This window comes from Engystomops pustulosus, chromosome 5 (genome assembly GCF_040894005.1).
Source record: "Engystomops pustulosus chromosome 5, aEngPut4.maternal, whole genome shotgun sequence".
NCBI lineage: Eukaryota > Metazoa > Chordata > Amphibia > Anura > Leptodactylidae > Engystomops > Engystomops pustulosus.
The window spans coordinates 126296516-126311206 of record NC_092415.1 but is presented as its reverse complement, the minus strand read 5'-3'; the positions used below and the strand labels follow the sequence as shown (position 1 = coordinate 126311206).

General features: G+C 44.1%; 1 protein-coding gene across 3 annotated transcripts in view; it reads left to right on the top strand.

Annotated features, from left to right (window-relative positions):
* The window catches only part of GALNT1 (polypeptide N-acetylgalactosaminyltransferase 1), a 418536-nt gene that overhangs the window by 178980 nt on the left and 224865 nt on the right, over positions 1–14691 (top strand). For all 3 annotated transcript variants that reach the window (XM_072152986.1, XM_072152985.1, XM_072152987.1), the window contains one exon: positions 2970–3177. In XM_072152986.1, the coding sequence (XP_072009087.1) occupies positions 2970–3177 (208 nt within the window). The remainder of the gene's footprint in view (positions 1–2969; positions 3178–14691) is intronic.

Sequence of the window (14691 nt, the reverse complement as noted above, 5' to 3'; positions counted from 1 at the left end):
GTCCTTTAGACTGCTAAGACGAGTAGGGAAACTACTCTGCTTCTCCCGTAGGTGGTTTCACGAATATGGTAATAAGGCTCATACTCTTCTAGCCAATCAATTAAGAGCCCAAACGTGCGAAAGCAATCCCTAGGGTATTAAAGACTCCTCTGGGGTGACTCAGTATGACCCAACTAAGGTAGCTCAAGTTTTCGAGGATTTCTATAGCAACTTATATGCTCTCCCCCCAAGGATACCCAGGGAAAGCACAGTAATGACAGACCAATTGTGCCATTATTTGGCTGACTGTAACCTCCCGTCCCTCCCTTCAGAGGCATTGAGTGATTTGAACCAAGAAATAACAATGGAAGAACTGTCAGAAGTAGTTAAAGCCCTGCCCAATGGCAAGGCCCCTGGGCCAGACGGCTTTACTTACATATATTATAAAACATACAAGGAGGTTCAGATATACAATGCCTTCCTAAAGGGAACACCCATACCTGATACTATATTAAATTCGTATATTTCAGTGCTCCCCAAACCAGGTAAAGACCCATTAATTTGCGCTAGCTACAGACCAATAGCCCTCCTTAAATCTTTACTAAATTACTGGCAGGTTAAATAACTGGCTCCCCAAACTGGTCCACAAGGACCAGGTGGGCTTTGTCAGATTCCACCAAGCAGGAGATAATACATGAAGGGCAGCGTACCTCCTAGAAGTCATTAGACACCAGGGGAAGCGGGGGCTCTTCCTTATCCTTGATGCTGAAAAGGCATTCGATCGCCTGGATTGGACTTTCAAGTTTGCCACCCTTCAATGGTTTAGGGGTCTCTTTCTACAAGCCCTGCGGGCGCTATACTCTGCCCCGCACGCGGTAGTCCATCTGCAACATGCACACTCCTCCCCTTTTCCTATACGAAATGGCACGCGCCAGGGTTGCCCACTCTCCTCACTGTTGTATGTCTTGAGCATCGAGCCCCTAGCAGCATATATTAGAGCAAACCCTGACGTATCAGGAATAACGGTGCACAACACAAAATTCTAAATGTCCCTGCTTGCGGATGATGTTTTGCTTACCTTATCCAATCTGGCGGAGAGTTTACCAAATCTGCATGAAACCCTGAAACGATATTGCAACCTATCTGGATATAAAATTAACCGAACCAAGACTGAAGACCTTCCGATTAATTTACCCAAGATGGAACTAATGGCGGTACAATCAACTTTCCTTTATTCTTGGAAAAGTTCTTCCTTAAAATACCTGGGTATTTACCTAACCCCTTCCTATAGTGAGCTCTTTAAGGCCAATTTTATACCCGTGTTTCAAGAAATTCAGTCCCTTCTAAATAATTGGAAACCATTGCATATTTCGCTCTTGGGGCGCATTGCAGCAATAAAAATGTCGGTCCTGCCTAAACTACTCTACGTGTCTGAAACAATGCCTGTTAGAGTGCCAATGTCGTGGTTGAGTAGACTGCACTCTAGATGCCTGGATTATGTCTGGAATGGACGTAGACGCCGTATCCCCAAATCAGTCATGACGGCTGGAGCCCCCTATGGAGGCCTAGCCTTTCCCGACTTCAAACTGTTGTGACCCATCTCGGACATATGGCCTCCTGGCGTATAACAGGTGGACTGAAATTTGGGGCCCCGTTTCGGAAACACCCTCCACCCTCTTAGGACCTATACAGTTTACACGGGACATCTGGCTTAAATGTAGGGTCTGCTTCCAATTGGCCCTTCTGCGCTCACCATTGACCCTGGTCCTTTTTACCCCGCAACTCCCTGATTGGTGTGTCTTCCGCAGGGTTCAGACCTTGGTTCCAAATAAAGTACTATATAGTCCCGAGGCCCACCCTCTTTGAGTTGCTATGCGCCAGAGGCCCATCCACTAAAGGTGTGACTTCTACTATTTATAGCATCCTTAATTCCCCAGTGACATCAGATTTTTTGATGCATGAGTACAGAGATAGATGGGAAGCTTGGATAGGGACACATTTTTCAAAAGAATAATGGCAAGTCATCTGGGCTAGAGCGAGAAAATCCTCTAACACCCTTTATAAGGAAAACCAAATTAAGATCCTTATGCACTGGTACCACACCCCGCAATTACTTCACAAATTTAATCCTAACATTTCCAATCCATGTTGGCACTGTAATGTAGCAGGGGCTCTCTGATGCATATATTTTGGGATTGCCCTCTTACACGACCCTCAGTTATACCTTCTCAACCTGCTGCCTCTGAACATACGAAGTACAAGTGCCAAGCTGCTCCTTCACGTACTCACTGCCACCAAGTGTTTAATTTCACTTCTCCACCATCCGCCATTGACCTATATGCCCGAATCAAGGGCATGAGGTCAATGGAACATGTGACTGCTCAAGTAAACAACCAAATGAATAAGTTTGATGCTGTATGGTCCACCTGGCACGATTTCTGTACAACGTTTGAGCCTAGATAAATGTGCCAGAAACTCTGGATGTCTTTCGCTCTTCCCTTCTCACTAGATGTTATGTACGAGACAGGAATACCAGTTTTTAATGTTTAAATTTTTGTTTATTATTATTACATGCTCTGCATTTCAATATTTAATAATTGATGTTTACAGGTTTCCTTTGCCTGGCGCTCCTCCTGCTGTGTCAGGGGGGTTGGCCATGACTTATGCTTGTTTTTCGCCCTTGCTTATGGCTGATGTAACTGTGATCGTTATACTTGAAAATATAAATATAAATAAAGAGTTGATCAAAAAAAAAAAAATTCCTTTGGCCTCTAAAGCTGCAAAACTTCCAGAAATGCCTGGCAGGACAAGGGCCCTAAAAAACCAGTACTGAAGCGACCCAGGAGCCTGAGCAGGGTGTATATTTACATTTTTTTTTGTGTGTTTGTGTGGTCACATTTCCAGAGGTTTTTTTTAAAAAGATACTGTACAGTCATATTTCATTCAACTGTCCAATGCTTCGTTGAAGAACTATTCAATTTTTTTTCCAGATTTTTTGAAACGACCGCTAGAAATATATGTCAGAAAATTGAAAGTACCAGTACATGTCATTCGCATGGAACAGCGCTCAGGATTGATCAGAGCCAGACTGCGAGGGGCAGCTGCTTCCAAAGGACAGGTCATCACTTTTTTAGATGCTCATTGTGAATGTACGGTAGGATGGCTGGAACCTTTGCTGGCACGAATAAAACATGACAGGTAAATGTCATTTGACTTTTCATGAAATTCCATCAAGTTTTTGCATGCTGCTCTCATTGATGTCAGGTTTTGCATTGTGAACCTTTAAACTGACAATATATTGTACTCCATTAATTGTTGCAGTTTAAATTGGTCACCAAAATCAAAACTGTGGGGGACGATAAATGTATCAGCTGTTTAGAGACAAGCGTTGCAACCTCTTTTCTGCTGATCAAGCACAAGCAGAAATGTTTGTATTTGCTGTACTAGTTATTGCAGCTCAACCTCATTCACTTCACTTGTACTGAGCTGCAAATAGTCCATGTGACTAATGGTTGTGAATCACAAGGTTAAAAGCTTCTGGCTTTTAGATCCCATGGAGAGCCTTAATTGATAACGTATTCTATGGCCAATATTTTAGGCCTGAAAATTCCTTCAAGTATATGCAAATGCTAAAGGCTTATCAAATAATGTTCGTTAAAGGGGTTGTCAGAGACCTATAAAATAACTGCTATGTGGCCAGAAGAGAGCTGCTTAAAAAAAATGAACATGTACTGTCTCTCCAGGCTGTGCCCCAGTTCGTTTGCAGAGGAACTGAAGTTGCACTAATACCAGCTTGTGGGCGGCCACCACGGCTATCCAGAATCTTGTCTAAACGTAGCTTCTAAGCCCTTGTGAACAAACTGTCACGGCCCAGAAAGACAGCGGCACAGGACACCGGGAGGGACTGCAGGGATAAGTACATGTTAATTTTTTTTAAGGAGCCTAATCCTGGCCACATATGTGTTGTTTTTTTTGTTGTTTTTTAAGGTCACAGACAACCCCTTTAAGCTAACACAGGTGGTTGTCACATTAAAGGAATTGTCCAGGCATTCTTTATAGAAACAATGCTACCTCCCTGTGATGTGCCTGTTATTGCAGTTAATTCACCTCAAGACTGTAGCTTAATACTTTGGATTTCTTTCGTCTATAATCGTATGATTTTCAAAAAAAGAGGTATGGTATGTATAATAGATCTAGTTCTTTTTAAACACAAATGATGGGTCAGGTTAAAACACTTAAGAATCTAAAACAAGGATATACACAAGGACAAACAGAGTGAAGATATAGGGGTTCATTTACTAAGGGTCTGTGGAGCGCAATTTCGTTGAGTTTCACGATGATTTCCGTTTTGCGCCGAATCGCCCCAGGTGTTTGGCGTACGGGATCGGATTTTAGCGCATTGGTGCCGGCTTGCATGCGCCCGAAATGGGCGTGGCCATCGGACAACCCGACGGATTTGGACAACGTGCAAGATTTAACATTTAGAATTGTGTCGCAAGACACGCACTTATAAGCACCGGGAAGAAGCAGGTGAACTCCGGCGGACGTCGGCGTGGAAGCGATGGATGCAAGGACTCGGGCGCACGATCTTTAGTGAATCACAGCAGACCCGAATCCTTGTCGGACGTCGCACCGCGGGATCTCGACAGGACCAGGTAAGTAAATCTGCCCCAAAGTATCTGTAGTGAAGCGGGAGTTACCACATACATAAATACAAACTAGTGTGGTTTGCTGCTGTATACCTTGTACATATGCATGAAAATAGTTTTATATATGGTAAAACAGTAAATATGAATGATATGCCTGACATGTATTGCATATAACATCAGGCTTCATCAGTAGTGAAAACATAAATAAGAATTTATCATGTATACAGTCAGGGCCATAAGTTTTGAGAATGATACAAATTTTTTACAAAGTCTACTGCATCAGGTTTTATAATGGCAATTTGCATATACTCCAGAATGTTATAAAAAGTGATCGGCTTAACAGCAATTAATTGCAAAGTCAATATTTGCCTAGAAAATGAACTTTTCCCCCCAAAACACATTTCAACTTCATTGCAGGACTGCCTTAACAGGAGCAGCTAACATTGTTTCAGTGATTGCTCTATTAATCTCCAGCCCTGTCCTCATCAACACCCACACCTGTGTTAATCTGTCATGATTAAGTAAGAATCACACCACTGGACACTTTAAAAGGAGGCTGGTGCTTGGCATCATTGTTTCTCTTCTGTTAACCATGGTTATCTCTAAAGAAACACGTGCAGTCATCATTGCACTGCACCAAACTGGCCTAGAATATCGCAGATAGAAAGATTGCACCTCAGTCAACAACCTATCGCATCATCAAGGAATTCAAGGAGAGAGGTTCGATTATTTCCAAAAAGACTCCACGGCGCCCAAGAAGAACCAACAAGCGCCAGGACTATCTCTTAAAAGTGTTTCAGCTTCGGGATCGGGCTACCAGCAGTGCAGAGCTTGCTCAGGAATGGCAGCAGACAGGTGTGAGTGCATCTGCACGCACTGTGAGGCGGAGACTCTTGGAGCATGGCCTGGTGTCAAGGAGGACAGCAAAGTAGCCACTTCTCTCCAGAAAAAACAGGGACAGACTGATATTCTGCAAAAGGTACATGGAGTGGACTGCTGAGGACTGGGGTAAAGTCATTTCCTCTGATGAATCCCCTTTCCGATTGTTTGGAACATCTGGAAAACAGCCTGTTCGGAGAAGACAAGGTGAGCGATACCACCAGTCTTGTCTCATGCCAACTGTAAAGCATCCTGCAACCATTCATGTGTGAATCTCAGCCAAGGGAATCGGCTCTCTCACAGTCTTGCCTAAAACACATCCATGAATAAAGAATGGTACCATAATGTCCTACAGGAGCAACTTCTCCCAACCGTCCGAGAGCAGTTTGGTGATCAACAATGCCTTTTCCAGCTTGATTGAACACCTTGCCATAAAGCAAAGGTGATAACTAAATGGCTCAGGGAACAAAACGTAGAGATTATGGGTCCATGGCCTGGAAACTCCCCAGATCTTAAAGGAAACCTACCATTTCAAATCGTCGGTGTAAGCTGTAAACACCGAGCACCAGCTCAGGGTGAGCTGGTGCCGGTGCTTAGTTTTGTTAGTGTTATAAACCGAGGTATTGCGGTTTTAACACTTTTTAAACTTTATAGCAGAAACTGCTTCGGCGCTGCGTGTCGTGCGCGCGCCTACATAGGAGGCCGAAGCAGCTTCTGCTATAAAGTTTAAAAAGTGTTAAAACCGCGATACCGCGGTTTATAACACTAATGAAACTAAGCACCGGCACCAGCTCACCCTGAGCTGGTGCTCGGTGTTTACAGCTTACACCGACGATTTGAAATGGTAGGTTTCCTTTAATCCCATTGAGAACTTGTGGTCAATCATCAAGAAACAGGTGGACAAACAAAAAGCAACAAATTGTGCCAAAATGCAAGCTTTGATTTTGCAAGAATGGACTGTTATCAGTCAGGATTTGGTCCAGAATTTAATTTAGAACATGCCAGGGAGAATTGCAGAGGTCCTGAAGAAGAAGGGTCAACACTGCAAATATTTGACTTGCTGCATTAACTCATTCTAACGGTCAATAAAAGCTTTTGTTACTCATAATATGATTGCACTTGTATTTCTGTATGTGATAAAAACATCTGACAAACACACATAAAAACCAGAGGGCAAAGGATCATGTGAAAATATAAAATTTGTTTCATTCTCAAAACTTATGGCCATGACTGTACTCATGGTAAACCTGGCATGCTGTTGGAAAAATAAAGGTATGCGCATTCTGAGCATGATGCTGGAAATGCGTCACTACACATGAATCAATTCATGGGTATCAGTGCAACGGAAGTTAATACAGTGTGCAAGTCAACCGTGACCACAATACACAACGTAATTATTGGGAGAATAAATAAGATGCAAATTACAAACTAATACTTAATCATGATATAATTGATGAATATTATTTACAACAATGATGCATAATGACATTGAGTTGATAATACAAAATATAGTGAAGATACAATTGCTTAAAAATGTTTTTTACTGATAGAAGGCCAACAATGAAAATGATAAAAATAACCAAATGGCTAAGTGATCGATACCAATATGATTTTATCAAAATTAGGCAAAAAATTATTATTACTATAATGGAACACTAAATAATACTATAGACAAGTCCCCAAAGGCATAGATATAAAGCTGTGACACTAAGTAGAAAATATACATGTTCACAAAATACCGTTATGTGAAATAATGACACTGAAAAAATTATGAATCTTAAAACACAAAACATGGTACACCGGGGTTAGAACCTCAAGTAAATAGGTATTACAAATGATAATTTGGTCCAGACCAAATGGCCATTGGTTTTAAACCAGCCGCGTCCCTAACCACACGCCCAGCCCTATGGTCCGTAGAAATCGGCAAAAGGAGGGGGTGGAGTCACAGGCCACAGAGTGGTAAATTAGTTCACTGTGTATCAGTATATGTAAGTGGCGGCACCTAACTCCAATTGGTAAAGTTGTCCATCATCAGACAACTAGATCGCCCGCATGCATGTCAAGTGACACTGGGCGAGCAGGAAGTGACGTCAGGTCACGTGATGCAGTCCAACCATGTGACACATCACTTGACACAACAGGGACTAAGGGGTGATGATGCGTTGCCAGGCGGAGACCGTTGTCTAGCAACGAAAGCATAACTTCCGCCCCTGCCTGTAAATAGTTCGACGGCATAGTGGTGCCGAACAATAACTTATATAAATGGGGCATAGACAAAAAGCTAAAGAAAGACGTATCTGGAGAGCAATAAAATACCAATTGAATCAAAAGTTTAAAAAAAATGGCTAGTATAGCTGTATACATATAACTTAATCAAACACCAGAATAGAACACTCAAATGAAGGTTGGTTGTTGGCCAGGGAGGTAAAAGAAGAGGATAAATACAGTGATAGTGTCAGTCTAAACTTCAGATGCTAAGTATTATCCCAAAAAAATGCACATAATATTATTGGGAGATTAATTGAAGCTACTAAATGTGAGCGCTTCATTAAGTCCCTTGGGATCAACTGTATCACAAAGAAAGATCCATTTGGTTTCACGCTGTCCCACATTGCAGTCACCCCCTTGTATGTGGGGTGGCCCAATCAATGCTCATAAAGCGTATAGCTTGGAGGTCTGCCCCCCCAAGGTAGGTATTTGTGTCGCGCAGAGTCCATGTTATTCCTGATGTCACCCATGTGGGCGCCTACCCTTCTTCGTAGTTTAAGAATGGTTTTACCAATTTGAGACCACTTGACAGACGGCACTGTAGATTATTCCACATGACCTACAATTGATAAAAAGTGGAATTTTGTACCTCTTTCCAGTCACATTTGCTGTGAATTCTCTTCATGCTTGCATAACCGGGCAAGCCACACAACCACTACACTTAAAGAAGCCATGTGAATTCTGATGTAGCAATGTGGTAAGGGTAGGTGCATTAAAGTGACCATGTACAAGTCTATCTCCAATACGATCCATTAAGTGATTTTCTCCTGTGTACATATGGGCAAACTGTACATTTCCCACTAGAGTTGCACTGATACCAGAATTTTGAGTGCGATACGATACCTGGAATTATTGCAATACCGATACAATATTTCTCATGAAAAGAACAAAGCTTTATCTCAATTCAATACAGACAGTCCCTGGGTTACATACAAGATAGGGTCCATAGGTTTGTTCTTAAGTTGAATGCAAGTTGGAATCGTATATCGTAGATCCAGACAAAAAAAAAAATTTCCCCAGTGACAATAGGCTTGACTAAATTATTTGCTGTAATGGGACCAAGGATTATCTATAAAGTTTATCAATATAGTAAAGCATTCGGGGACCTTCAACAGAGGTCTCAGTGGGTAGAGGGGTCTGTCTTTAACTAGGGGTCGTCTGTAAGTCGACTGTCCTTAAGTAAGGGACAGTCTGTATTTGATGTGTCTGCCTCTGCCATGATCTCTGTGGAAGCAAATCATGCAAAGCCACACCATCCCACATTCCTGACGCTTGTTACTGGTACTGAGTACAGTGACTTGGCGCTTAGCATCCAATGTATCGGACGCAGCGCTGATGCCGGTTCAGCTCAAAATTTGAGCCGAACTGTGGTGCCGGCTATAACTAATAGCCGACACCCCAGTGTAACACCAGCGGTCGGAGTGGGCTCCGATCATGGGTGTTTAACCCGTTCAATGCTGCGGTCAGAGTGACCGCAGCATTTACCATGCCTTTGGTGGGTTTTTCCCTCAAGATCGCAACACTACCACACACCCTCCCCCCCTGCGCCGTCTTCGGGGCCGCCGATTATTCCTATGGAGAAGTTCAAACTAACCCCAAGCACGGATGTAATTTTGAACGTGTCCTACTAGATTCATCACAACAAATGTTTTTTCTCCCACAAGAGAAGAGAGCAAATCTAAGACAACAAATAACAACATTCCAAAGGAGGAAATATTGTGTTATAAGAGAAGCAATGAAAATCATCGGGCTCATGATGGTGTGCATCCAATGCGTGTAATGGAGTCAGAATCGTACAAGGACACTGCAAGTTTGGGTGCTGGCCTCCTGGGACAAAAACACTCCATCTGAATCAAAGTGTGGAAATTCCTACTCTGGTCAAACGTTCCATTGACTGGTGGACAAAATTGACAAATATGAGAGAGGAATGCCTTAGCTCCCCTGGCCAGTTATAGCTATTCAAACAGACACAAGTCAGTCAGGATGGAGAGGACTTATAGACCAGCATGTAAAAATATATTTGGACAACATCACCACGGTGGCATACCTAGCGATCTAGGAGGGGCAAAGAACCCAGATCTCCCAAGTCTCTCAAGCAATATATTTGCATGGCCGGAGAACAATGTCTTCTCTCTTTCAGCCATTCACCTAAGGGGAGAGGAGAATCAAGTGGCGGATTATCTCAGTCGACAAATAATCGACCCTTTGAACAGGGATATTTTTCTACAGTTAACACAAAGATGGGGACAACCAGTGATAAACTTGTTTGCATTCAGCAAGAATTTCGAAACTTCCCCATTTCTTCTCGCTAGAGCCAGCTGTCCCTTTGAGTCAAAGAGATGCCTTCAGCCAATCCTGGACCGGGCCGCTGATGTATGCCTTCCCTCCTATACCTCTGATAGCACGAGTTATCCAAAAGATCCAACAGGATCGAGCTAAAGTGTTGTACCCTGGAAGCCAAAGAAGAACTGGTTCCCTTGGTTACAAAAGATGGCATTGGCAGAACCTCTCCTACTGCCACTTCTATCCGATCTCCTGTTCCAGGGCCCAGTGCATCATCCCTATCCCCAGGCTCTCTAGTTTTCTGCATGGATCCTAAAAGGCGGCTGTTAACATCTCAGGGAGTATCTGACATGGTAATGACCACAATGAAGGCTATCCGTAAACCAGTCACTCAAAAAATGTATTCCAGGAGATGGAAGAAATTTGTATCCTTGTGGCACGGTTCCCCCTAATCAATTGTCCCCTAATATTTCACAGGTGCTGGACTTCCTGCAAGCAGAAAGACAAGCTCTCTCAAAGTTCAAATATCAGCCTTTAGTGCTTTCTTTGACACCTCGCTGGAAGAGCATACATGGATTCTGAGGTTTGTAAAAGCCAACTCTAGACTAAGACCACACTTAAGGCGGAACATTCCAAACTGGGATCTATCTCTAGTATTGGATCACCTTAGGGGTCTGCCATTTGAACCCCTAGAGATCGTAGGGATTAGAGAGCTGAGATTCAAGCTAACCTTCCTCATAACTATAACTTCAGCTAGGCGACTGGGGGAGATTCAATCTCTCTCCCTTAGGAAACCCTATCTCAAAATATATGATGACAAAGTGATTCTAGCATTGGATAAAACATTCACAACCAAGGTATCTTCAAGTTTTCATCGTAATCAGGAAATTATTTTGCCTTCTTTTTGCCAGAATCCAAAAAACACCAAGGAAGCAACATGGCATACTTTAGACCCGGGGTAGGGAACCTTTTGCTAGGGAGACAGATATGACTCTCGTTGGTTGCATCTGGCTCTCGGACAGATCTAAGAAATAGTGATGGCTGCTGTGTGTCTGTTAAACTGATCACTGGATACAGGCAGCGATGTTACCGCTGCCTATGTCCTTTGTACGTCACAGGTGCCATTGCGTCCATAGTCTAAGCCTGGGTCAAAGAGAAAAGCGTGGGAGCAATAAGGAGCTGGCTGCAGGGAGCGCTGGTAAGTGAATATTCTTTCTTCTTCTTCTTTTTTTTTTTTTTTTTTTTGCTGTGACTACCTGTCTACTATGGAGCATGTGCTGTGGCTACCTATCTACTGGAGCATGTGCTGTGGCTACCTATCTACTGGAGCATGTGCTGTGGCTACCAATCTACTTGGGAGTATGTTCTATAGCTACCTATATACTGCGGGGCATATACTCTGGCTTCCTATATACTGGAAGTATGTGCTGGGGCTACCTATCTACTTGGGGTGCATGTGCTGGGGCTACCTATTTACTTGGGGGGCATGTGCTGGGGCTACCTATTTACTTGGGGGGCATGTGCTGGGGCTACCTATCTACTGGGAGGCGTGTGGTGGTTGTCAGGATTTGGAGTAGCGAACGATAATGTAAGCAGACACCTGGGACCAATCAGCGGCGCGCAGGCCCTCTAAGTCTGCGAGTGCCGACGCGAGTCAAGATGAGTGAGCTCGGAAAGGGGCGGCGACACAGAAAGGGGCACGGGTGTGCCTGCGATCCGAGACGTAGATTGTGGGACTACCGTACCTATCTCCTGGGGGGCATGTGCATATTGTACGGCTCTTACAGAATAACATTTTAAAATATGTGGCGTTAATACAATAAATGGGTTGCAACCACAGCCGGTGTAGTGGATGCAGGGGTGGGGCATTTAACCTCTCTGCTTCCTGTCCCTACAGAGGGCCGTCATTGTTTACTAATGGAAACCGAATTAACGGTGAGAATAATTTTCTTTGGGTGGGTTTAGGAAAGGCATCAATTCTGTAATTGATTTCTGACTCTTCCTTTTGATGTAAACTGTAAAGCCTAATAAACATGTTACCTTCGTTATATGGGTCAGTACAAATGCAGTGATACCATATTCCTATATTTTTTCTTAAAGGATATCTACCATCAGGTTTGCTGAAAGTGTTATTGCGCATGTGACGGCCTTCCCCTGGAGCAAGTAATGGGCAGTTAGGTTTGGGTAGTCTACCATCAGTTAGCCTGATGGTAGATGTCCTTTAAGTTTTATAAATTTAGCAGAATAAAACATAATCTGAAAAATCTATAGTTTTTGCTTTGTCCTCTTCCAACAGGGATAACATTTGATTTAGGGCTTATTTTTACCTGGAAATACTGTACTTAACATTCTGGAGTAGCCTTTTTTTAATCAATTTTTATTGCTTTTTTATAGGGGGACAGGATAGGTAGCACCACATATTTTTGGCCTTTTTCATGCCATTCACTGTGCAGATTCACTAATGATAGTTTTATTGTACGGATCATTGCGGATCTGGTAATACCATATGTGTAGGTTGTGTAGTAATTTTTACACTTTTGTGGCTTTTATATGTAATGGGGAAAATTTTATTCTTTTGTTTTTAATTAAAAACTTTTTAAAACTTTTCATTAGTTCCATTGGTTGCTTGTTCATAATAATACCCTACTATACATTTCAGGGTATTAACAGTGACACAGAGACTGTAAGATCAGGGCATCAGGCAGCATGTTATAACACTTCCTTAACCCCTAAAGACCAAAATGTTTTCTTGCCATATATACTGGAGTATAAGCCATCCCGAGTATAAGCAGAGACCCCTAATTTTAACACACAAAACTGGGTAAACCATGGTTGGGAAATGCATAGGTCACAGCCTGCCCAGCCCCCTCCCCCCCTGGAGTGTACAGCCTGCCCAGCCCCCCCCTGGAGTGTACAGGCCTGCCCAGCCCCCCCCCCCTCCCGGAGTGTACAGCCTGCCCAGCCCCCCCCCTCCCGGAGTGTACAGCCTGCCCAGCCCCCCCCTCCCTGGAGTGTACAGCCTGCCCAGCCCCCCCCCCTTGGAGTGTACAGCCTGCCCAGCCCCCCGCCCTGGAGTGTACAGCCTGCCCAGCCCCCCGCCCTGGAGTGTACAGCCTGCCCAGCCCCCCCCCTGGAGTGTACAGCCTGCCCAGCCCCCCCCCCCCCTTGGAGTGTACAGCCTGCCCCGCCCCCCCCCCCCTGGAGTGTACAGCCTGCCCAAACACCCCCCCCCCCCCCGAAGTGTACAGCCAATCCAGTAAGGACATTGTTTGAGTTCACTGAGAGCCAGAGCGCTGAGGAGGAACCCCTGCAATGTTCCTTGAACCTAGAAGGTAGCTAGGGTTCAAGAAATGAGGTAGTGCCCTATATATCGGCTAAGCTGTTTGCTATTTTTGTTCTTGTAATAGTTTTAAAGTTAAATAAAGCCGTTTCTTTTGGATTACTACAAGCTTGTACATTATTGTTTTGGCGCTCAGCACCACAAAAGTCTCCTGTAAGGCCCAGAAGCTTCTACCTTTGATGCTAACTTACCGCTAACTCCCACAGGTAAACTGGATCTGGCTGGAGTGGACCACCATCTCTCTAGTTGGACCCTAGAATACCTCACAAACCGACCTCAGTATGTGAGAGCCCGGGACTGTGTGTCTGATACTGTGATGAGTAGTACAGGTGCACCTCAGGGTACAGTTCTTCCTCTTCACATTGTACACTGCAGACTTCAGGTACAATTCATGTAGCTGCTACCTCCAGAAGTTCTCTGATGACTCTGCAATAGTCGGCCTCATTACAGGTGAGAACGACAGGGAGTACAAAGAACTGATCCGTAAATTTGTGGACCACCTTAGGATTAATGCTGGGAAGACCAAGGAGATGGTGGTGGACTTTCGTAAGCACAGTCCTCCTTCTCAACCGGTGGTTATCCATGGGACAGAGGCAGTGAAGTCCTATAAGTACTTGGGAGTCCTCCTCAACAATAAACTGGAGTGGGCAGAGAACATAAACGCACTTCACAGGAAGGGTCAGAACAGGCTACACCTGCTGAGAAGGCTGAGGGCATTCGGAGTGCGGGGGGCTCTTCTTAAGACCTTCTTCAACTCTGTAGTGGCACCAGCCATCTTCTTTGGTGTAGTCTGTTGGGGAAGCAGCATCTCAGCTTGGGAGAGGAGCAGACTGGACAAACTGATTAGGAAAGCCAGTTCTGTCCTGGGGGGGTCCTGTTGACACAGTGCAGGTGGTAGCTGAGAGGAGGACACTGTGTAAGTTGAAGTCTATTCTGGAGAATAGCTCCCATCCCTTGCATGAGACTGTGGTGGCATTGGGGAGCACATTCAGTGACCGACTGCTTCACCCCAAATGTGAAAGGGAGCGTTATCGTAAGTCATTCCTCCCAGCTGCCATCAGGCTGTTCAACAAACAAGGCCCAAACAGAAGTAACCTGCGCCCCCACCTAACCAGTCCCTGCAAGTCCCATCCACAGACTAAACATCAAACTGCCGATCATTGCTTGTCTCTTTTTTTGTCTTTTTATCCCCCTTTTCTTTTTGTTCATTTATCCCTAATATTATTGTTGTCATAGTTGCTGCTGCTGTAACGCTGTGAATTTCACCACTGTGGGACTAATAAAGGATTATCT